This window comes from Canis aureus, chromosome 6, assembly GCF_053574225.1.
Source record: "Canis aureus isolate CA01 chromosome 6, VMU_Caureus_v.1.0, whole genome shotgun sequence".
NCBI classification, from domain to species: Eukaryota; Metazoa; Chordata; class Mammalia; order Carnivora; family Canidae; genus Canis; species Canis aureus.
Window position 1 is genome coordinate 71,045,372 of NC_135616.1, and position 25,239 is coordinate 71,070,610.

The 25,239-nt window shown below is 45.9% G+C and overlaps 1 protein-coding gene and 1 long non-coding RNA gene across 3 annotated transcripts in view; one reads left to right on the forward strand and one right to left on the reverse strand.

Annotated features, from left to right (window-relative positions):
* Positions 1-6,252, forward strand: part of LPGAT1 (lysophosphatidylglycerol acyltransferase 1) — an 80,960-nt gene extending 74,708 nt beyond the window's left edge. Inside the window, 1 exon segment of the mRNA XM_077902194.1 lies at positions 1-6,252. Coding sequence (XP_077758320.1) covers positions 1-152 — 152 coding nt within the window. The 3' untranslated portion in view covers positions 153-6,252.
* The window catches only part of LOC144316358 (uncharacterized), a 27,495-nt gene continuing 6,505 nt past the window's right edge, over positions 4,250-25,239 (reverse strand). The window contains exons 3-5 of one of the 2 annotated variants that reach the window (XR_013382283.1): positions 10,622-11,923; positions 6,609-6,851; positions 4,250-5,041 (exon numbers count right to left, since the gene is read on the reverse strand). This is a non-coding gene — a long non-coding RNA (uncharacterized LOC144316358). Of the gene's footprint in view, positions 5,042-6,608; positions 6,852-10,263; positions 11,924-25,239 lie in introns of those variants that run through there. The other variant, XR_013382282.1, reaches the window with a different exon arrangement.

The following is a 25,239-nucleotide window of genomic DNA, read 5'->3' on the forward strand; positions in this document are numbered from 1 at the left end:
GGGCTTTTCCACCTCCCAAGGGGCGTAAGGAAGCTGTTTCCAGGGAGATGACCCTCAGCAATATGTGGATATTTCTCATACAGTCTTTTGCATTCTTGTCAGGCTATATGTGGTATAACATCATCCAGTATTTTTACCATTGCCTATTTTAGGAATTGACTTGGACTTATCAAGGTCACCATAGGAGTTCAGACTTTCATAAGTGTGCATTATTTTACATGTGCAAATCTCAGAATATATATAAAAAAAAAGCAAAGGAAATTCAATGGATGGATTGATATTTATCCCCCTTTGGGATATTTTAAAAACTCTACTAAAATGAGGATCAGTAATATAATGACCTGCTAATCTGTTTTAAGGACTTTCACATTTTAAAAAGATACACTCTACCATACATCTAAGCAGACATCACATTCGGAGAAGAGGAAATCATAAAAATCATCCTAGAAGACTATCTGAGAGAAACTCTGTTGTCACCAGATACACGTGATAATCTAGTTCAAACTCGGAAAGTTGTATTTGTTCCTCTTAGCTAGTAGTCTCTTTAGGGCAGAACTGTGTAGAGCGAGCGCCCTCCTTTCACCAGTGCTTGCTGTGTCACTAGGAGCCTCTAGAAGAGCTAGCTGGTCCACACCCTCCAGAACTGTTCCCCTGGGCTTCACAGTGACACTCCAGTGTCAGTCATGCTCGGGGGGTGGGAAACAGTGTCCCCTGGACACATTGCGGTACTAGAATGTGTTCCTAAAAAAGGCTAGCTCGGTCCCAACATTGTGTTTACATGCGCTAGTGCTTTCCCTTATGTGAGGGGTGTCACTTGATTTCTTTTTTGTGTAGAGGCATATCATAGATTGATAATTATCTTACAAAATGCACTTTTGTCAGATGCATATATAGCAAAGGATTAGTAATATAAGCCTGAAAACAAACGTAAGCATAATCAGTGAGTGGGATTCTTGAGAGGCTGTCTTGTCTCTGCGTTGGTACCAGGGCGCTGATGCTCTGCAGCGACCCCCCCTGCACTGAGCGCCACACTGACGTGAGGCTTCTATCTACGTGAGGCTTCCTGCCACCCCCACCCTGTTTTGGCTTATTAGCGCCAAATGTATTGGGGGGTGACTGAAACAAATTACTGTAAAACATTTAAATGACTGGTTTGAAGTGAAATAGGGGTTTTATTAGAAAAATGAGAGAGCCAGACATGGGCTTCAAATGGTGAACAGTTCTCACCTGGCACCCCCAAACCTGTATTCCGTCATCACATCAAGTTGCTGCCCATGCCAGGGTGGTGCAACCAGGAGACAGACCAGCACAAAAACCTTCCCAGTCTCTTCCAAGTGCTTTTTAAAAAGAAGATAAAGTCAAGTTTCTATTTCTAGAGACCATCCATTTTTTTTCCACTATGTTCACGTGATTTACCTCACAGTAGAAGCAGGCTCTTCTCAGAAAGTGCTGGGGCCGCGTCCATCCCTCACCTGCACTCCTCGTGCTGAGACAGAGGTGGAGTTTGGGTTTGGATGGTAAGACTATAAAGATCCTACTAAGTCAGTGGCAGTTTTCTGTGAGATGAGTGTTGTAGATTCCCCTGTTGTCACTAATCTTACAAATGGCAATTTTGAGAAGTAGGCCAGAAACTAATAATGGTAAAGGCGAATGTTTTCTATTTTTAAATAAACCAAAAACAACAACAACAACAACAAAACTGAAAAGATGTGAATTTTCTCCCAGTTATGTGGAAACGGTAAAGCAACACCAAATAAAAGCCCACAGCAGCTTCAGCTTTAGGTTAATTCCGTGCATATATGAAAAAGGATAATGTGTTAATGAAATACCTCATTGCATATTATGCTACTACTGGTAAAATGCAGAGGACAGTGTTAATGTGTATGCTTTGGTAGGGGTTGTTATAAGATGCAATTTTTTTTTTAAGTCAAAGCATTTTATTGTGTGTTTTACAGGGATAGTGAGTAGGTGAAACCGATCTTGATTAAGAGGCATAGATGATGATAGGAAGCCAAAGAGAAGCTTAACGATGCTTCTGTTTGAGGTCCAGCAAACACTGCTGGATTACAGGATGAATTGAAATTGTTCATTTGAGAGATTAGTCAGCCATCTGGGGGATAAGTTGCTCACTGTCAAGTATGGCATGCACAGTCCTAGCCATAGAGAATTTCCTGATTGCTAAAGCAAGTCACAGGTAGGAGTGGCCAGTTCTCCTATCAAAAAAGAGAGAGAGAGAGAGAGAGATGCATACATGTATACATAAATGTGGTTCAGGGCCACTTGCCATCGCTGTGCTCCAAAGGAACATGATGTTGTTAATATACTGTACACATTAAACCAACTATTCTGTAAGACGCTTTACTTTTCAAATGCAGAGTCATTTCAACAGTCTATAGAGTGACAAATACCAATAGATATATGAGTCAATTTTTGAAAATAGACCTGTGAGTTGTAAATAGATGTGTCACTGATCTGCCTATCCTTCTCCGATTGTTTATCAACATGTTCTCTCTTTTCTGTTGCAAATACATTTGAGAGCATCGATGGTGCTCTCCTTACCAATTACTGGAGTGCTGCTGCTTGCCCTAGGGCGTGTAGAGAGAGAAGCAGTGTTCTTCTATGGCAGATCAGGGAAGCAGCTGTGTGCCACCGTACAGGACTGCGTAAAAATTCCTAGTTTGTACTTTCTTTGCAAAGTGAGATGAAAGGAGATTTAGAGAATATACATTTCTTAAAACTGTGCCAGTTTTGTACCAGAAGCGTGAGAATCTCAGCAGTTGTTGGTCTCAGCTGATCTGCCTGGATTCCCACAGCAGAGAAGGGTGATGGAGCACCGACTCCACCAGAGGCCAAGGGCAGGTGCACTGAATACAGAAGGGACCACACTGGCAGTTCACCCTTAACTTCAGAAACTGTTATTGGTGTTGAAATATACAGATAGGACGGAGAAACCTATACACCAGTGGAAGGTAAAGAAAAATTACAGAATGCAAAATGATATTTTGGGTGGGCAAACAAGTTAATGGAGAGTATAAGTAGATTTTTTAAAAAGATAGCTCTGAATTCAGATCTGTCGTATTTAATATTGCAATCAACCATTAATTTTCCACAGTAAAGGAACTAGGGATTATCGGGTAATATATCCAGTAATAAGTCATAGTTAGCCAAAAATCTAATGTGTATTTATTATGAGTTTGAGGGTTTTTTTTCCCATCAAATTTTTTTGTTCTTCTAGCGATGTTGGCTGATTTTAAAACAATGATTTCAACTGTTTATTTATAGGTCCTCTTATGTACTTATGACTGTATTAATGAGTAGTGAAAAGATTTAGGAAGACACGACTTCAGAAAGAGGGAACACAAAAGCCTAAATATAATCCATGAGCTAGAAAAGAAATCCCTGAATAATCAAGAGTTGGCAGTATTGTAGTTATACTCAAGCCTTTAATGAAAATGAGATGTGAAATCACCTAATACAAACCTCACAACATCGCTTTCATGTTAATATCATGTGGATTACTGTTAAGAATGCCTCTTCATTCTTTGTTCATGTTACTCACTTCTTGTGGATTTGTCTTTAGTGACGTTTTGACAATCACTTCCCTAAAGACTCTTCTGAACTAGCGGGACCTGGTTATAATCATAGATAGTTGTCTTTAATCATGGACAGTCTTATTGGATTCTTTTTATATTTAAGGAAATTTTATTTGCACTGCCGAATAGGAAGAGTTAGTTATTTTCTTCATTACACAGGACTTCACTCCAGAGTTACCATCACGAGCAGGTCCGCTCTGGTCCACAGGGATGAATAAAAATGGTTAGTCTTATTTTTTGCTACATAGTGCTGTGAACCTTACGACTGTTAACGTGAAAGGTCAAGTTGAAAGCAGCGCTGGGCAGCAGGTATACTGGTTCTATTCTATGAGGGGATGGAGACTAATATGTTTGGGACCAAAACCACCGACACTGAACGTTTCTAGATCACAAAGGGGCCGAGTGTTCTCTGGAGCAGTCGCTGGATGGTGCTTTATTGCAATCATTTTGCATTGATCCTCAACAATTAGGAACTGGACCCTGGGAATCCGCTGAGGGTGCTGAACTGCTGGGGAGGGTGACTAGCCATGTGGAAGATAAAATAGGGGTTTTTCCACAAAAATCTCCATTTGAGGATTTTTACAGTTAATATTTTTTAAAACAATTGAAAGAGCAAAAAATTTTTAAGTGTATTCTAGTTGCAAAGTACGCACACATATTTTGAATGGCTTTATTTTTATTGTGTCAAACTGTCAAACATACAAGACTGATGCCCAAGTTCTACATGTGAGGGGTCTGCATTTTACAGTAACTTCTCTCTTGACTGGGTGATGAAACAGGTACACATGGACCTGCCATTGTTACATTAAGTGCTTTCATTTTCTTTACAGTTATTACAAAGTTGTATTTATTTTATACAGATGGGTTTCAGTTTTCTGGATGCCATATGTTTACTTCAGCTGTCGACCTGTTTTTCTTTCTTTGTTATCTGCATGTTGTAATGTATGCTCAGAATGAATGTAAAGGCTGTGTCAACTGTAATTAATTTTTGTAAAGGGCTGGTCACACGTGGATCTGGTTTAGGAATGCATATGGGATTATTTTAGTAACCAGATCACCTTTTCAGAAATTTAGATGTGAACACCAAAAGAAGCGTTTTCTCAACAACAACAACAACAACAACAAAATGAATAGCTGGTTCTATTTTTTTTTAACCTAGAAAAAATAAAGTTGATTTTTTTCAAGTAAAGTGCTTTTACTTCTTAGTGGTGGGGATGGGGTGTTTGTGTGTTTCTGGAGATATTTTGGCATGAGCTTCTGTGGACATGTACTCAGAGCACACCATGGCGGTTGGATGCTGAGGGCAAACAGAAAAACCAAATGAAAAAACACTGTGCTTCCTTCTTTGGTTTCTCTTTCCTCTGCTCCTTCCCCATTCTCCCCCATGGTATGGTGGAGATACTGGTATACTGGTTGTATACTGGTAAATGTTCCAACAGTCTGCTCTCCTGGAAAAAAAAAATAACGTGTGCAAATGTACATAACTTTGCTATAAATTTTCCTGATAGCAAGGATATATAACACAATTAATAGATAATAATAAAATATATTATAAATTCCATGTGACCAACTGATTCTCCCAGGGTGCTTTAATTGACTTTGCTGAACTCTTGTAGCCAATCTATGATTTGAAAGATGAAATAACAGACTAATTCCCGTGTTTCTCCAATTTATTTATTGACCCTCAATCTAATAACATGATCTATGGCTAAACTGTTTCTTATCCTTGTACAAATTATACTCATTAAAGGGAACCACTTTTAGCTTTGGCACTAATGATAAGCTTATGTAATTTTAATAACAGCTGTTTAACAACTGCTGGCAAAATTCTAAAATTTAACAGTTGGCCCTAGGGTCAGGAGCCAGCCGGAGCTCTCTCCAGCATACCACTGCCCCGTCTTTTCTGTTTACCTGTTAGTACTGAATAAATTTCTCACAGTTAAGCTACTCACTGCTCTCAGGAAATTCCTATCACTGACCCTTTCGGGGGCTTTAAAAGGTTGGGAAGGCATTAACATCGGAGCTTGCTTTTCATTTGAAGAATCTGACGAAAGCAAACTTCTCCCGAAGTGCATGGGAAGCTTGCCTATTTCTAAAGCCAATTCTACGCTTTCAGGTCTCAAAGCTAAGTAGACTGTAGACCTCTCTAAGATTTTGTTGTGAGCATGTAAAACATTAATTGTTTAGGCCATTGTTTGTAGAATATGTTTGATCCCAGTGAAAAAAATTTAAATGTATTAAAATATCTTACACAATCTACCAAATAAGTTAAAACGTTAAGGTTCAGTCTACCTCTTCTATGTGGATTCAGGTTGCTGACTTGAGTTGAGGTTATCATTGTTTCCCCCTAGAATTGTTTCTGTCGAAGACGAAGAGCAAACCCCGGGGGCAGAAGACTGAAAACACTGAAGCACTCAGAGATCTATTGCTGACCAGCCCTATTTCTCATGAGTTGGGGGAAAAAAAGCCATTGTTTTAAATTTCCACTTAATATGAAAATGTTTGTTTTTAAAATGTTTCTTCCTGCTGGAAAAAAAAATGTATTTTTAAAAGGAAAAAAAATCCTCTTTTGGCTATAAGAAAAAGTCAGCTGTATGAGCAGGTGTGACCATATCATAACATGCTGATATATAAATCAATAAATTTTTACCTCTCAGGACTTGTATAACCTTGTTCTTAACTCCTAGAGGCATGAGAAACGTTAGGATCAATAATCCAGATCACATATAAATGACACACCAATGGAAGGGTGGAGAGTTGGCTAACCACTAGAAATGAGCCAGGCCCTTTTCATAATCAGAAAAATCCTCTTAATTAGGTCTGGTCAAATCCATTTTACAAAGGAAGAAATTGGAACAATGTTTTTTTTGGCCAGAAGACATGAGTGTATCACAAAGCTCATTTCTGAATTTTCCTCCTAGAAGGTTTCTGTTGCTTGTCCTTGGAGTGCTTTCTGCCTTTTGGGGTGTGAGATTTGCTCTAGAGATGGTGGTAACGTTCTTACTGCTCGCTCACCGTGGGCAAGAGAACACTGGGCCATCCTTGTAATGATAGCAGCTGTGTCTTCACGGTGTCTTTGAGAAATCATGGGGCTGGGATGCCTCCTCAAATTATGAATTGCTGCATCTTCATTCCTGTGTTTCATTTTTGATGCAAAACTTCCTGACAAGGGTCTTATCTTCAGTTTTTCACCAATTACTTAAGACTATGTCAGGATCAGCTGATGGACATTTGAGGGACAAGGAAGGAAGTAGGGACCTAGAAATGGAGAAATCAGAAGAGCTTAGAGTACTAGGAAGAGGAACCCGTGAGGGATAGAAGACAAAGGGGGCACAAAGGCTGCTCTCTAAGCAGGTGCACACACCCCTGATACATGAGGAGCCTGGCAGGTATTCCAACACTAATCTTGAGGAAATCCACTTCTGTGAGAACTCTGTTCTAAGACTGCCATCTTGAGGACTCACCTGTGGAGGATCCCACCTGCCATTTCAGACACTCTGCCCTCTTGGCAGAAGAAAAGCTTGCCCCTGGGCCATTGGGCATCTCCAGGATGCTAAACAAAGGGACAATTCAAAATATTGGTGACAAGGAGCCTCTTTTCATCACGGCATCTAGGGCCCACAATAGGGCTTTTATCTTTCCCTGAAATGTACGCATTTCAATTAGGACAAAGGATGGCATTGGAAACGAGGCATCTGGGCCAGTCTGTATTGGATGCATTGAATTCTCATATATTCAGTGTGGGACAGTGAGAGTAATGGCCGCTTGGCTCCAAAAAGCACAAAAAAAGCCAACCAAGACTTCTTTTGGCTTTAGACCCACCCAGTCCTGGCACGATGCCACTTTGGAGAAAGTGAGTCACAGGGCCAGTCCGGATTCAATGTGGGGAGGTCTACAAGAGGGTGTAAATACTGCCGGGAGGCAGGGCTCATGGGGACACATGTTTGAAGAGCACCTATCATGGTAGACGGTTCCTCGGTTATTGCAACAAACAACAGTAGATGGGTCTAAATTCTTGCACTTTTAGAAGTTTGACCGTAATTTGGAAATTAGTTGGAAATATTTTAAATTTCCGAATAAGACGGTTAGGTCTGTCTGTTGGTCCCATCACTCATTCGTATAAATCACATTGATCAAAAGGACCCATATTTAAAAGAATGGAGGTTTTGTTGGGGAGTAATCTTTATATTATTTTCCACACTGATGCATAACTCTGGCCCTTCGCCAGCAGGAACTTTAGAAATCACCTTGTTTTGAGACGGCGGATTTCATTCTGGTACAATTTTGGTCCCTTGCTGGTGGCATCAAATGACTACTTAACAGAACTGCACAGACCAGAACCAGGTCTCTTGATTCCCATTCAAATGTTTTCCCCAAAACAACAGATTGCCTCTGTTTGGGTTTCTGTTTTGACTAAATTAAGAATTAGATCTAAAGGATTGAGTATACTTCTTAAGGGGGTGATGGACTTAAAAGCTTCTATAGTTTCCTTTTCCTCAATTTTGAAGTCAACACAGTAGTTCCCAAGCCCTAGATTATTGCTATTTTCTTTTTAATAACTCTTCCCCTCAGCTGTTGGAGAGATGCAATTAGCCACTAAAGAAAGTTTGAAATCTATGCTTTTCATCTTTTGGAATACGGGAGTGAAATGTGTTTTGTTTTCATCTTTGCCCCATACAGTAGAAGATAAAGAGAATGCCTCACTACAGACTGCAGCGGGTCGAGATGTCAGTCTCATCACAGCTCCTTTCATTTCTGCATTCCAGGGGAATGACACAGACAGCAGGTAGTAACCTCAGAGCCACCACGGCCTCCCTCCATCACAGCAGCTGCTGGGGCCCAGGGCCTGTCCAAGAAGAGCCCGCACAAGGGCAGCAACACCCAGGAACTCAGCCTGGAAGCTGGAATCCTAACCCCTTTCATAAGCGTCTTATCCTCTAAACCTCACTCTTGTGTTAAGGTCTTTTCAGTATCACGTGAGATCTTTCCTGTGAAGCACATTGTATTGAATGCTCAGTAAGGGAGGCTGCTTTAGCTCGCTCCAGTCCGGTTTAACAGAGTGTGTAAATCATCCCCACCCTTACCTGTGTCTAAAGGCCCAAATGGCCCATTTGTTTCATACTGGATTGTATCACTATCCCCCAGACTATAATGCCTACCATCCCATTTTCCAGATACCTAGGTCATTTGGGTCTCTTTTTCTTTTTCTTTTTTTTTTTTTTACGATTTTATTTACTCATGAGAAACACACAGAGAGAGGAACAGACTCCCTGCAGGGAGCCCAATGTGGGACTCCATCCCAGGATCATAACCTGAGCCAAATGTGGATGCCCAACCACTGAGCCACCCAGGTGCCCATCATTTGGATTTCTAAGGTAAACTGAAATGTAGTCAGCAGAAGCTCTGAACCTCACCTAGTCAGACTATTCCTAATTATTTAAGGCTCCCGACAGCAGCAACAAAAAGCTTTGAGGTCCAGAGAGTCAATTAGGAATGTAAGGAGAGTAGGGCATAAAGAGGAAATAGGATCTGCTAGACAGAAGACATTACACAGTCTTCATCGAGACCTATTTTTGCTTCGGAGACATGATGTCACTTGTGGTGAAGACCTTGAACTAATTATCAAAAAGGGAGGGAAATATAATTTCTAGTAGTTGGAAGCTAGCCACCAGCCCATCGTTCTCTATGTATAATTCATATGATCCCGAAATATAAAAGCCTGCACTGAAGGCATCCTAAGGATTCAGGAAGCCACAGCAATTTTGAAAATGTTTTCCTTTCTAGTTGCAGAAGACTCTGAAATTTATACCTTGAGAACTGACATTTTCTCTTCCATTTGTAAGTGCCACATACCCCGTTCTTAAGAATTTAGGTACTAGTAGGAAGTGGGCAGATTCTAATCAAATGCTGCTTCTGGTTATTGAGGTATTGTGGTAGACTACAGAGGAACCTCTGAGTGGAGCTTGGACAGCAGGCATGGGTCTGAGCCAGGGGAGTTGGGGGTGGGAGGTCATAGGAAGGGGATGTTTCAAGGCCTGATCTTTCTCTAAGAGAAAGATACCCATCAGGTTGTCCGACCAACATTCAGAGAAGTTCTTCAGGTTATCCACACCAGGAAGTAGCAATTCCATGAGACAGGATGAAGGGCAAAGGTGAGATTGTGGAACAGATCTCCTGGAGGAGATCTGGAAATACTCCAAAGCTATCTTCCACTGAGAAGCCTGGCATGGACAATGACTCGTGGAGAGGCACCTGTGCCTGCCCACGCAGGTCAGAATTCACAGCAGTCCTAGGCGGGCCTATAGTGAAGGTAACCCGACTTTGGTTTCCTAAAGGTTTGCTACAAAAGGCAAGGGACTGGACGAGTTAATGAATGTGGAATTTATAAAGCATTTTCTCCTTGGGGGCAGAGAAATGGAAGAGCCAATTATTCAGCCTTCAGAGTCTATTCCATGTAAGATCAGGAATAGTAATTGGAAGAGATTGGAGTTCTGTCTAAATGGCGGGAAAACCTGGTGTGTCAGGAGGACTGCTGATTCAGACGGACTCCTCATTGAAAGAGGACGGAAAGGATTAGCAAGGGGGCTACCTTACCAGCCCCACTGGTGGTGACCTGTCTCACCACAGGGGTGAATTCTAACAGAGACACCAGCCCATGCAAAGCGCCCCATGGGTTTTCCATCTAAATGATATTTATTGTTGGGATGGGGTGCGGAGGAGTGGTAGTGGCGACTACCGAACATAGGTACAAGAATCCGAATACTACAGACAAGAAGGAAATGAATGGAAAATCTCCTTTTTAGAATCTGGAGAAGTAGGAAAGCTCTAGGCCTACTGGGCAAGTGAGAGGCAACAGTGTGTCCTTCAAGGAGCACCCGTCACACACTCAGTCACAGACATCTGGTAGCAAGGTGTGTTGCACTTAGCACACTCCGGTTAGCAATCGGAAGGTCCTCGTTGTCAGGCTTTCTCCACCTGGGCTGCTCCTCCTGTGGGCTCCCGCTCTTCTGGTCAACCCCAAACCTCACCAGGAAGACGGCGAGCCAAGGATAGCCCTTCCTGCCCACTCAGGTCCTCGGTTCCTTGCCCTCGGTTCCATTCCCTCAAGTGGCTGCACTCCGGATGGGAAGGCATCGGTGAAGTGCTCAGGATTATCTTGATGGACATAGTTCCACAATCAGGGGTGGAACAAAGCCACATGGTTCTAGAAGCTTCCATTTGGCATGGTTCCATGGTTCTAGAAGCTTCCTTTGGCACTTTTTAAAGTGAATGTTCTTGTGTGATTGATTCATTTGAGGTGGTTGTGTTTCTGTTTCATTTTTGAATTTCTGCATTATTCCTTTGGGCACTAGGGGAGGGAGATTCTGTGATTCTGCTTCATCCATCTTTAAACAGAAGTTGGACACATTTAAAACCAGATTCGATCCATCCAAAGGCTGTTTAGTTCATGCCCTTCTTGTGACGGTGATTCAAAATGAAGCACATATGAAAAGAAGGTGTTAAATTACCTACAGCCCAGGGGAAAAATAATTTAGTACAAAGAATTAAGGTGCTCTTCCTTCTCCTATGATCGGCTGAAGGACTTCCTGGATGACATCAGATTTCAATCCCTGAGCGAAGGAAGGGGGAGGCTGAGTGGAGGCAGCGAGGGCTGCCAATCTGGAAGTTCTCGTTTCCTCAATTTCTACTCCTTAGAAAATGCCTGTCGCACAGAGGGTTGGTGACAACGCAGTGAGATAATCCTTATGAAAAGGTTCAGAGAACGTCAAACACTCCACAAGAATGAGGGACGGTTACAGTTAGATTCAACAATGAAATGGATCCTTTCTTGTCCCTGACAGAATTCACAAAGAAGCTGGGTAAGCCTGTGCCAGGGGTGGGTGGGAGAGCCACCAGCTGGCCCCTAGAGCCTTCCCCGCCATGAGCCATTGTCAGTCACAAGGACTCTGATAAAAGCTCCACTGTGCCTGCATCTTCTGCTGCGCTCAGAGGAGAAACCATGAGTCCAGCTTGGCCAGAGGACAGGGTTCATTTGGCTCTCATCACTCATAGCTGCCTCTCTCCCAGATGTAAGCCACCAGGCAGGACCAGCTACCCAGTTTGCAGGACCCAGGGCAAAATGAAAATGCAGAGCCCCTGGTTCAAAAATTTGAAGAATTTCAAGATGGTGACTGCAGAGCATTAAAACAGGTGTAGGTCACACGTTTATGGAGTCAGTCCTGCCACCAGGACCACCAAGGAGGAAATGAGGAATGGGAAAGAGCCAGGCCTCTGGGGGGCCTCAGTGTCCCCGCTCTGTTCCGCCTCCCAAGGCGCTGCACAAGGGACTCCTAGGAAGAGGAGATAAGGGTAGCAAACACACATACCACCTCCAACGTGCTAGGAGATACTTTGAGCGCTTCACCACCTTTACTACAGCCCTGCCAGGTAGTATCACTATTTTACAGGTGTGTGAAATGACACCTAGAGTTTAGGTGACTTGCCCCAAATCACCCCATGAATGATGGCAGAGTCTGGATTCAGATGCAGGGTGTCAGGGGGTCTGTCCTCTTAGCTACTGTGATTTACTCTTTTTCCAGGGGGCTTCTGTACAATGGCTCAGAGAAGGGAACGGTAGCAGGGAAAATTGGTACAGGATGCTCAGGCTCCTCTCCTTCATTGCTCAAAGCCATCTAGGAGGGGGCAAGGTCACTGGGAGCTACAGCGGCCCAGGTAGGCAGAGGTGATCATGCACCTCCAAGTGAGAGGTGTCTTAGTTTGAATCTCCTCTTTTTTTTCCTGTTTTTGGGAGAGAGCGCAAACTCACAAGCAAGGGCTGGGGTGGGGGTGGGGGACTGGAGGAGAGGGAGAGAGAGAATCCCAAGCAAACTCCACACCCGGTAGCAGAACCCAATGCAGAGCTTTGTCTCATGACCCTGAGATCATGACCTGAACCCAAATCAAGACTTGCATGCTAAAAAAAAAAAAAAAAAAAAAAAGACTTGCATGCTTACCTGACTGAGCCACACAGTCACCCCAGTCTGGGTTCCCTCTAAAGCAAAGCCTAAGATAAGGCTTTGGGTGCAGATAGTTTATTTGGGACATGATTCCTAGAATGAATCCAGGATCAGAGAGCTTATAGAGAAAGAAAAAGTGAATATTGGGGACACTATTGACTCTGCCATGTGGGCAGTGGAAGCTCAATTCTGCAGGAAGCTGGGCATTCCTACCCACCACCTCCTGTGCCCCACTGATTAAGGGCTGCCCCTGTGGCCTATAACTTCCCCAAACTTCTGGGCTGTCCCTGCACTGGAGAAACCCCAAGGCTCCCCTGGTACTGGAGAAACCCCGAGGCCAAAAGCAAAAAGACTCAGGGAGTGGGCTGGAGGCAGGATGTGCCCAAGGTGAGTGTAAGTCCCCTGAGAACCAGAGCCATCTACCGCCAGGGCAGCTGTGGACAGCGGGCCAAGGGAGGGGACAACCACACATCTGTACAGATTACGCTAGGGACCAGCTCTCAGTGGAATATGGGAGCAGGGGGTGGCAAGATCTGTGGACAAAAGGTCATTGGCATTCTCCTGTGGATCTCTGGGCTCCTCCTCACGGCCTGCAGGTGTTCACTCTTGGAGCTACCGTCCTTCCCAGCCCCAGAGCACAGGAGGTTGGCCGGTAGGCCCGGGCGGGAGGACACAGGCTCTGTCCCCATCAGAGTAGCATGTTGATGCACCCAGGATGGCATCCCAGAGATTGGCTGCCACTCCACGAAGGGCTTCAGGGGAGAGAATAAACCCCAGAGACCTTCTAGACAAGGAGCCTCGAAGCCCAGGAAAGGATCCCGAGTCAAGCTTCCCTGCTGGCTGGAGAAGCCTGGAGACCCCGCCACCCAGCTCCTGAATCCCCCTCTGCCCGCTGGCTCTCAGGGGCTGCACCAGCTGCCTGCCTGAGGCTGGCCTGGGCTCCGCCAGGGTTGCCGGCTCAGCAGGCCCACTCTGAGCCTCCTGCCAGCTCCTTCCTCTCCAAGGCCCTCTCCCCTTGGTCACCTTTCCCCGAAACACTTTCTAGGCCCTAGCTGGCTTCTGCATTGTTCTGAGAAACTAGTTGACAAGTTGACCAGCCCAGAACCCCTGAACCTGCTAGCAGAGGGGCAGGTTTATGACAGTTGCTCACCTGCGAGCGGGGAAAATCCAGGCCTGGGAAATAGAAAATCTCAGACTAAGGTCACAGCTCAGCCTCTCTCTAGCCAGTGAGGTCACATTTCCTCAGTTTCCCCATGGGCAGCAGTAACCTGCCTTGCCACAGCCACCTCACAGGGTGGCTGAGACACCAGATGAAATGTCTGTGAGTGAAATTTTGAACCAACGGAGTTTGATGTCAATGTAACATATAATAACCATTGTTTGCTGCCCTGCGCCTGGCATCCCATTAGAGCCAATTCCTACGCTCTCTTCCTGGCACACACAGGGGCTTTGTTGCTTGGAACTCGTGAGCTTGGCAAACTCCTGCTTGCCTGGAATCTAAAGAGACCAGTTGTGAGTTGCCTCAAGGTTGCAGGGCAATGGAAGAGGCCCTCAGTCGGGGCCCGAGCCAGGAATCCCCACTCCAGACCCAACTGCTAGGAGCCCCACTGCTTTGGGCAAGCTCCTTGATTTCCTGGAGCCTTGTGTGGTTTATCAGACACGTGGTGGTTATGATGCCGGCCCCGCCTGTCTGCCTCCTGGGCTCTCGAGGGGTCAAGACAGATTACATGGTTCTGTGCAAGGGTGAGTTAAATGCTCGGGGCCGAGCAAACATAGGGGATTATTATTGAAGAAAAAGCTTTCTTGATTCCACAACTCACATCCAGCCATTAGGGCTAGTGTGAACTTGTAGGCACAGTCAAGATCCTGAAATGTTAAAAAAAAAAAAAAAAAAAAAAAATCTTGAAATGTTTTCCAGATCATCCAAGAAAGTTGGCGCAGGAAGAGAAAGATTTAGCTTCTAACTAGCCAGAGGCACAGGTCACTGTCCCCATTACGGTGATGGGGCTGTTGCATGAAGGTACTGTGGGTCAGGAGGAAAGAGAGTGAACTTTGAGTCCTGGGAAAGGAAGACAAAAATGGCAAGATGTCTTCGGAAGGACGGCAGGAACCAGAAAGAGAGCAAGGCGGGGCCCAGCTTACAGAGCCCAGAATGAGGCAGGGAGGACAGGGTGGGGGGCTGCAGCAGGGGCTCCCCCATCTGCCATGCTGGCTACACCCCAACTTCTCTTGTCTGTCCCAACCCCATGGACAAACCATGGTTGGTTTAGAATAGATACCACTGGTCAGCTTATTCGTGTGGCCCAGCCCTGCCCAGTGGAATCTGAGGGAAAGTCCATTGGGGGCTTCTGGGAAAGCTCTCCATCCTTGGTAAAAACAAAGAAAGAGACAAGGGAACCCTTCCCTTCTCCTGATCAACAAGGCCTCGCCAAAGCCTGTCTGGTCCCACCTGCCAGTAGCTGAGCTGGATAATAGCTGGTTCACATTTCTAACCAGCTCCCACCCCCTTCACCCCCATTGCCTACATCTTCCATTGATTGGAGTGAGAGGCTGAGCCTGGGAGCAGCTGCAGCATCCAGTAAGAAGAAAGCCGAGAGCCTGGTACAGAAGCTAAGCCAGAGCCTGGACATTGTCAAGCTGCTGAATCTTGGAATTCCCTCCAGGCTTCTTGACATGTGAGACAAGCATGTCTTCATGGTTGATGCCACTTGTAATCTAATGTTCCACTGACAAGAGAACCAGGGGTAAGATAACAGCGGTTGATACGTGCCACTGAAGGGAACTCAGTTTGCGCAGCCCTTTATAGGCACTTGACTTACTTGGTCGTCACAAAAGACCAGAGGACGAGTGATCTTGCCCTCTTTTCTAATAAATGAGGAAACCAGCCAGAGGGTGTAAATGACCCCTCCTCCCAAGGTCACAGAGCTAATGGCGGTAGGTCTGATAGCGTAAGCAGAGTTTCTGACTCTTGTCACAGCACACTTTCCACTCCACCTGGGAGAGAGCAAAATTGAAGCTAAACATGCTCCAGACAGCTCGAATGAAGGGTCAGACAGCAGCCTACTCTCAGCATCCTGAAGGGTATAAAAGAGAATCTGATCATCAACCATCGGTGAGCCGTGAGGTTGGGTGGCTGAGCCCAGACAGTGCAGGAATGGGGAGGTGGACAGAGGAAGGAGGTGGCATGTTCCTTGACCACCCCCGGGAAGTTCCTAGATGGAAGGAAGGAAAGATGGGAAAGTGTGAAGCAAGGACTGGCAGTCTTTCCAAAGCGTGAGGCCAACTGACTTCCTGCGCAGGCAGGTACGTGTGGATCCAGCAGTGAAGAGATGGGGCGGTGAGGATGGGGCCAGAGGGAGGGGTGTCAGGAGCAGGGCAGGCTGTGTCTGAGAAACTCTCCAGAGAAGGTGAGTCCTCGACAAAGGAGCTAAAGAGCCTCAGGGAGGGCTGGGAAGGGCTGCTCTATGAGCGTCCCTGACCCTGGTGTTAGCTGGCCATGGGTCCTTCGCTGGGGTGTCCACAGAGGAACCCTTCCTCTGTTTCAATTCAACCCTCGACAAAGAGCTCCTAGGAGGAAACTCAGACTCTTCACATGATCAGATGTGGGATGTGTTACAAGAAGTGATATTAATCCTCAAGTCCCAAGGAATGGAAACTATTTACTTACAAAAGGTAAAACAGGTGGTACACCTGGGTGGCTCAGCTGGTTGAGCATCGGTTGGTTGAGCACCCCACCTAGGTGGCTCAGCTGGTTGAGCAAAACTCAGGGGTGCCGGAGTGGCTCAGTTGGTTGAACACTTGATCTCAGCTCAGATCTTGATCTCAGGGTTGTGAGTTCAAGTCCTACCCAGGGCACCACACTGGACGTGGAGCCTACTTAAGAAAAATTTATAACAACAAAACAATTAAAACAGATAACAAAAAGCATTTTGTGTGCACACACACACACACACACACACACACATGCAGAGTACAGATTTCAGCTCCATATCATGCAGGGCTGGACAAAGTAGAGAGCTGGATAGAGAGAGGGAACGTGGAAAGGAGCTTATGGGGAGAGAAAAAATACATAAGACCATTGCAAGTTGATGAGACAAACAACCTTGTTTCAGAGGGCTTCACCAAGGCCTTAGAGCTCTGTCTTTTTTCAGCTATTGGTACATCTCTGTTTGCCTATCTTAGTGGCAGGAGGTGGGGTTCATTGATCCTTTTGTCTTTTCATTAATTAACAAACATTTACCCAGTATCTCAGTGTATGGGGCCCTATCCATGCAGCTGGGGTAAGGGATGAAAAGCAGGGCTCATGCTCCAGAGGCCTCCACAGAGCTCATGTCCATGGCATGAGGTCAGAGCCAGAGGCACACAGTTACAATGCGGTGGGATGAGCCCAATGAGAGCGGTGAGCACCATGGAAGCGGAGAGAACCAGGTCTAACCCAAGCTGGGCTGGGGCACAGGGCCCCCCTCCTTTCTCTACGTCAGAATGACCCACCACAGCAGTCCTGGTAAGGACACACTCAGGCCCGAACTAAGGCAGTGTCACAGAAAGGAAAGGATTGGCTAATGGGGAGAGGCCCCAGGAAGGACTTGGCTGAGGGAGATGACCCCCGCTTGCCCTCAGATTTCTAGCTCATGAAGCTTAGTGGAATGAGGATGTCATTGACAGAAATAGGGAAGAAAGCAAAAGAATAGGACCATGGGCAAAAAGGTTTTTCTTCTCAAATGTAGGAATTGGATCGTGTAAATATCTGACATAACATTTTCCAAAGACTTTCCATATCTTTTAGGATAATCTTCAAACTCCGTTGTTGAGCACACATGGCCCTCCAAATTCTTTCTTCTTCTCTAGGCTTATTTCTCATTACTCCCCTAAGTTCATCCTTAGCTACAGCTATATAAAACTCCTAGTTATTCCGAGACACGTTCCGTGGCTGTTGCATAGTTTCATGTGATTCTCTCTGGCAAGAAAGTACTCTGTTATGAACATCTGTTGCTTGCGTTCTCCGTAGCCTCGCCTTTGGGTTACCTCTCCTGTCTCATTCCATGTGGTCCTGGATGGAGCTGCTGATCACAGCATCCTGCTCCCTGGCCCCAGGGGTGGGAGGAGAGCCAGGCCTAGTCAAGCAGAGAGTATCCCAGCCTTCCATGATTGGCCCAGGATGGGCACATGACTCAAGCTGGGCCAATCAGAGCCCTCCTCTGGGATTTTTAAAAAATATATAAGTGCTGGAAGCATTCTTCTTTCTTCTGGGGCCAACCAAAGTGATATGAGCCTAGGACTTCCTGTGGCCATGGCTGTCTTGTCCCTGAAACATGCAGGAAGCTTAACTGATGAGGGAATGAGTTCCACACAGAGGAAGACACAACAGAGATGTGAGGAAAGCGGAAGTCTGAATGCTTTGTGAGTTCTGAGGCCAGCATCCCCCAGTGGTCCCTAATTGGCTTAAGTTTGTCCTGTCACTTTTAAAACTGAAGGACTCAGGGGTGCCTGGGTGGCTCAGTCAGTTAAGCATCAGATTCTCGATTTTGGCTCAGGTCATGAGATTGAGCCGTGCATTGGGCTCACGCAGAGCATGGAGCCTGCTTAAGATTCTCTCTCTCAGGGACGCCTGGGTGGCTCAGCAGTTGAGTGTCTGCCTTTGGCCCAGGGCATGATCCTGGAGTCCCGGGATCAAGTCCCACATCGGGCTCCCTGCATGGAGCCTGCTTCTCCCTCTCCCTGTGTCTCTGCCTCTTTATCTATGTCTTTAATGAATAAAATCTTTAAAAAAATAAAAACAGGAAAAAAATTAAGATTCTCTCTCCCTCTCCTTCTGCGCCTCCCCTTCTTTTTTTTTTTTTAATTTTTTTTTAATTTTTATTTATTTATGATAGTCACAGAGACAGAGAGAGAGAGAGAGAGAGAGAGAGAGAGGCAGAGACACAGGCAGAGGGAGAAGCAGGCTCCATGCACCGGGAGCCCGATGTGGGATTCGATCTGGGGTCTCCAGGATCGCGCCCTGGGCCAAAGGCAGGCGCCAAACCGCTGCGCCACCCAGGGATCCCAACTTTCAACTGCGCCTCCCCTTCTAAAAAAAAAAAAAATGTGCAAGACTCCTGTAGCCCAAATCCTAATTTCTTCTATCCACTTCCTGCACATTCTTCAAAAATCAGCTCTAACCCAATTCCGACAGAAAGTTTCCTCTGACCAGTTGCTCCTCCTCTCCTGGTTCCATGCGCTTCCCTTGGGTTCCCATAACATTCTGGGCGTACATCAATTGTATCCCTTAGAAATCAGATATGTTTGGTTGGTTCATATTTCTGCTTACTGTCAAATTATAAGCTCCTTGGCCCTAATTGTTTTCACGTTATACCTCAATTCCTGGCACAGAGAAGGTATTTTAAAAGCTTTTGATGAACAGATAACACGTTCAGAGCTGGTCTGTGGAAACTTCAGGTGCCCAAGAGTGTTTGTGGGTATATTGGTCATGGGGGGGGGGTCAGGGGGTACTGCTTTAGTGGAACAGGTGGAGGCCAATGGACTGTGGGCCACAGGCAGTGAGGAAGGCCCTCAGTCTGTCTCCGGGGGCTTATCCAAGGAGGAAAGGATGGTGGTGACTGGAGGGGCAAGGGGGTGGTGTAAAGATTCCAAAGTTCTGAGTGTTTATATGTTGAGAGAATGGAGCCAGTGAAGAGAGGGATGAGGATACAGTAAAACCAAGGCATGGAATGGGGGTGGGGAGAGTGAAGGGGGACGGGGGGGAAAGGCCTGGAGGGCAGGTGGGAGGACCAGAAGCAATAATGCCCAGCAGACACTCCACTCCGTTGGGCCAAGGACGGAGAAGAAGAAGAGGGTGGAGCAGCCATGCCACAGTAACCTCAGTGGGTAGCCCCCAGGCTCGTGCGATTGGGCAAAACAGAGCCTCCATCTCTTTGCTGAGGCTCCCAGACCATTTGGCTGCCTTTTTTCCAATGACCCTCCACTTCCCAGCCAGCAGAAGGCCATTGTTGAGCGCGAGTGGCCGTATCAGGTCACTGGCCACCAGCTGGGTCCAGACCCCCCAGGTGCTGGCCAGAGCTCCAGGTCATCCTTGGCCTTGTTCCCTTTGTTGTTGTTACTGGACCCAGGAGATCAGGTTCCCCGGGGTAGTGTTTGCTGACTTTGTCCGGGGCCATGTGATCCTGTCACGGGAGGAGCATGGATGTAAATTATTGAGGAAACCTCAGGTCCTCGACAAGTCCCCGAGCGAGTCAGATATGCCAAGAAACCCGAGAGGCCTGTGCCCTTGGGGTGCCGCAGCTGGGATTGTGCCGTTGATCACTTCCCTGGCCCTTGGCCTCTGAGCCTGCCAGAGATTGAAACTTGAAGTGTGGAGGCTCACCAGGGCCCCGTGTTAAAAGCCCCTGCAGTCAGGATCTGGAGGGGAGACAGTGCAACAGCCTGACTCAGAAACCATACTCATCGGGGGCCCTAGGCACGTGTGCGGGTCGGGAGGAAGCACTGCCTGTTTCTCCCTGGAGGAGCCCAGGGAGGCATGGCCTTTGCTCGAGAGGGAAGCCCTTGGGAGCTCCTGGCCACACAGAGGACACACAGGGGCACATGCACACACCCACTCACACACACACTGTGGCTGTAATGACAGCAACTGTCAGAGGACACGGGCGAGGTGTAAGCATTGTTCTGGAGGCTGGAACAAGCTGGCCCACTGCAGGGGGGTGGCCCAGGGAAGGGGATTAGCTGAAGTTGCCCCCTTCCCACAGGCCTCCCTGCCCTCTGGTGCAGAGCTGTGCCAGGAAGGGTCCAAACTAGTTGGATGCTGGCTGGTTCCAGCTGCCGCATTTCAGACACTGTGGTTCCTTACGAGAGGGCAAGGGGAAAGGATCTTGCTGGCTTGTTGCCTTAAGTCCCAGACTCCTCCCCGGAAAAGAGGAAGGGAAGGTGGGGAGGAGTTCAGTGTTAGGTCTTTCTAAGCTTTCTTTGGTTTTGGTTATCAAGAGACAGCCCATCTGTTTGCTGAGGGCTCTCACTTCCCCACTCTTGACTACCTGCTATCACACTCACTGTGTTTCTGGGCATCGCAGAGATCCCCGAGCCTGTGTACGGGTGCATGTTCTGGTGTGCCTCCGCACCAACCTGCCCAGCCGTCCAAGTGTGCATCTGCACATCTCTGTGTGGATGTGACCGCGTGTGATAATTCCCGTGTTTGCCTTAAGTTGTCCCCATGCACACGTGAATGTGTCCAGTCGTGCGTGCTGGAGGGTCCCCACTGAGGACACTGAGCACTCATCTACCAGGTTTTAATGTCCAGCAACATGACAACATCAACACAGCTGGCTGGACGTCGAGCTGAGTTTCACCACTTGCCTGGCTTTGTCCAGACCTGATACATGTACCATAATGTCTCAGACTCCCGTCCTCCCTTCCCAGCCTGCCCTGAGTCCCCAGAGGACCCTTGTACGCTACACCCAGAACTTTCCCAGGAGGGCTGAGGGTGTCTGATCTTGGGAGCTTCCACTGAATCGCAGCCCCTTAATCAATCTGTGAGCTGCCAGGCCAGGTCCTGTGTTAAGAGCCAGGGATACAGAAATGAGTAAGACATAGTCTCGTTTTTAGGAAACGCACCCTCTAGTCAGGGAGGAAGGCCTGGACACGACTAATCATGTTCAAAGGCAGACTCTGATAAGATCGTGGGAGTACAGAGAGAGGAGACACTAATGCCCCCCGAGGAACCCAGGATGGTTTCATTGAGCTGGCACTTAGCTAGGACTGGAGCAGAATTTTGACAAGAGAATGTGCCGAATAGCATTCTACGCAGAGCGATGGTACGTTCGGAGATCTAAAAGTGAGAAAGCCCACGGTGTCTGCCTTCTGTAGGACGAGGGTGTCGCAGGACTCCAGGGGGGTGCCATCACATAGAATTCAGTGTGAACAGTGGTACCCCCGAAAGTTGTGCAGTGGTGTGGTCCTGCCCTTCTTATCTGTGTTTTTATCCGTCTGTGCCCCCAGCCTTACTCAAGTTACCCCAATCCAGTTCCAAATAGGAGAGAATGCCTAAAGCAAGGTTCAAAGAACACAGGAGAACATGCTGTGAGTGAGGCTTGGGAGAGTCCTCTGGAAAACCAGTCTAGTCTGTGAGGATAAAGTCAGAATGGGTTGTTGAGAGTGATTTCGGATTCTTTCTTTGAATCACTTGTTTGGCAAACATTCATCTGTTCTCTAGGAAGAGACAGGCACCGAAGAGGAGAATCTCTCATTTGTTCATGATGATTTGGGTTTGTGTTTCTTATGTGTGTTCCTAAAACAACAAATAGTCCAGAGATTCTGAGATCAAAGAAAAGTTCCTGGAATCAAATACATCTAGAAAATATGTGTAAACAAAGCAAACAGTTTCCTGTACTACAATAATTATCAGCGCCTTGAAAATCTTAATATGCTCTGTGAATCTCCATGAGTGGGATATGGCTAGCAAGATTTATTTAAACGATTGCCCCCCCCCCCCCGCCCCCCGTATATTCCCACAGGACTGGTAAGGTTGGTTAAAACCTTCCTGGAGAAACCCAGGATCAGGGACAGAAGTTCTAGGAGTCACCAGGAGAGGGGCAAACTGGGGGAAAGGATTCATAAACTTATGGGTAGATGGTGTGGCGAGAAGACACATCATCTACCTCACTTCACCCAGGAAGACTTATTAGAAGAGGTGAGGTCTTGGGAACCGTTGAGAGAAGAAAGGACAATCTCAAGGGGCTGCAGCTTAATCTGTGTCACATGAAAGCAAACAAGTATTTGAGGGAATAATCATGCAGCAAAATGCCATGGACTTAAGTATCTGTTAGAACATGCCTTGAGGGAGGGATCAAGAGGAAGGTGGAAGCCCAGGTCTTGCCCGCTCTCGAGGAGCACCCAGCCTGATGGAGCAAGCATAGCCTCTTCCTTCTGGGAGCTCCTAGCCCGATGGTGGCATGAGGAAATGATGGCTTCCAAGATACTGGACGTCAGGCAACAAAGGTCGCAGACACCCGAGAGGCAGGAAGCAAACAAAGCAAGCCCTACACTTGCCTCAGTTTACTGCCTAGAGAGAATTTCTAAGCCATGGAAAGGGAAACGGAGAATGAGACCAGCAGATTTTGTGAGTGAGGAGAAGGAGCTGCAAGTCTGGGGAGACCCAGGCAGCTACAGTACGCAAGAGAGCACCAGGAGGAGAGAGTTGCATGGAGAGAGAACTCTGGAAATCTCCAAGTTTTCAGCAGAGCGCTGACCTGCATAGGTGGGTAAGGAATCTACTCACAGATGGGGAAAGAACCATCCAAACAGATGAAGGAAAGAATGCCCAGAGCTCACCCACGGCCAGGAATACTCCCTATTCCCACCAGTCAGACTGGAAATGTTCATAATTTGTGGGTAGAGTACTCAAAGATCTTACTTCAGTAGTGGAACCTAATTAGCCCTAGACTAAATACTGCTTTCATCTCACCTAACAAGTCTTAAAGGCGTGAAGGGATAAAATTACTGCATCCCAGAACAAATTCAAGAATATTTATCACAGGGATGCCTGGGTGGCTCAACGGTTGAGCTTTTGCCTTTGGCTCAGGGCATGATCCTGGAGTCCCAGGATCAAGTCCCACATCAGGCTTCCTGCATGGAGCCTGCTGTTCCCTCTGCCTATGTCTCTGCCTCTCTCTCTGTGTTTTTTCATGAATATATAAATAAAATCTTAAAAAATAAAGATTAAAAAAAGAATATTTATCACAATACAAAAAGTATCTAGCACCCAACAAAGTAAAACTCACAATGCCTGGCATCCAATAAAAAATTACCAGGCATGCAAAGAAGCAGGAAAATATAATCCGTAAGAAAATGAGAAGAAAAATGGTCATTGAAACTGGCCCAGAACCCCCAATTCAGGTGACAACTGTCTTAGTTTGCCGGAGACTATCCTGGTTTTAGCAGTGATTGTGGTGCAGCCCAGGAAACCCCTAGGTCCCAGGAAAACTGGGATGATTGGTCACTCCACCTGCAACTAACATCATAATCATACTTCATGGTGAAAGACTGAATGTCTTTTCCCTGAGGTTGGGTGCATGCCAGAACATCCGCTCTCAACAGTTTCATTGTGTTGGAGATTCCAGCAGATGCATAAGGCAAGGAAAATAAATCCCTATTGGAAAGAAAAAAATAAAACTGTCTTTTATTCTCAGATGACATGAAGAAAATCAGGTTGTTGACTCGACAAAAAAGCATTAAACTAATAAGTGAGTTTAGTGAGATTGCAAGATACAGGTAAGTATCTGCAAGACAATTGCACTTCTATATGCTAGCAATCAACAATCAGAATTGATATTAAAATGGCAATACCCTTTTCAATAGTATCAAAATATCTCAAAAAGGTATAAACATGACAATAGATATGAAGACACGTATGTTGAAAACTACAAAACACCAATGAAAGAAATTAAAGATCTAGGTAAATGGAGAAACATACCTCATTTATAGTTTGGAAGACACAATATTGTTAAGATGTTAATATTCCCCAAATAGACACAACACAATCTTAAAAAAAAAAATCCCAATAGTCATTTTGGTAGAAATTGACATGCTAATTCTAAAATTCATATGGAGGGGTGCCTGAGTGGCTCAGTTGGTAAAGTGTCTAAATCTTGATTTCCGCTCAGGTCATGGTCTCAGGGTCCTGGGATCGAGCCCCACATCAGGCTCCATGCTGGGCGTGGAGCCTGCTTGAAGATCCTCTTTCTCAAAAAAAAAAAAAAAAAAAAAAAAAAGATCCTCTTTCTCCTTCTGCCCCACTCCCTTCCCTCTTTCTTTCTCTCTCAAAAAGATTTTATAAATAAATAAATAAATAAATAAATAAATAAATAAATAAATAAAAAATTCATGTGGAATTACAAAGGAACTCGAATAGCCAAAACAACTTTGGAAAAGAACAAAGTTGGAAGACTAACGCTATTTGATTTCATAACTTATTATAAAGCTGTAGTAGCCAAATAGACCCACACATAGATGCATGTAGTGGGCTGACTTCTGTTCCCCCCTCTGCCTAGAGCATGTGTCCACCCAGAACCTATGAATGTGATCTTATTTGGAAAAAGGGTCTGTGCAGATGTAATTAAGTTAAAGATCTTAAGATGAGAATGTTCTGGGTTTAGGATAGTCCCTAAATCCAATGACAGGTGGTATGCTTATAAGAAGGGAAAACCCTAAATAAATAAATAAATAAATAAATAAATAAATAAATAAATGGGAAAACCCTGAGAGATACTGAGAAGGAGGCCAGTAAAGACAGGGGCAGAGATTGGGGTTATGCTTCCACCAACCAAGGAATGTCTGGTGCCACTAGAAGCTGGAAGAGATAAGAGAGAGTTCTCCACTCTACGGTCTTGGGGTTGTGGGTGAGAGGGCTCCCTGCCAACACCTTGATTCCAGACTCTGGACCTCCAGAACTGTAAGATAATTCATTTCTGTTGTTTTAAGCACCCCAGATTGTGGTATTTTATTAGGCAATCCTAGGACATAAATATATAACTGATTTTCTACGAAGGTGCAAAGGTAATTCAGTGAAGAAAAAAACAGTCTTTTCAACAAATGGTGCTGCAACAGTTGGATATAAATATGCAGATAAATAAACTTGGACTCATGCCTTTCAGCATATATAAAAA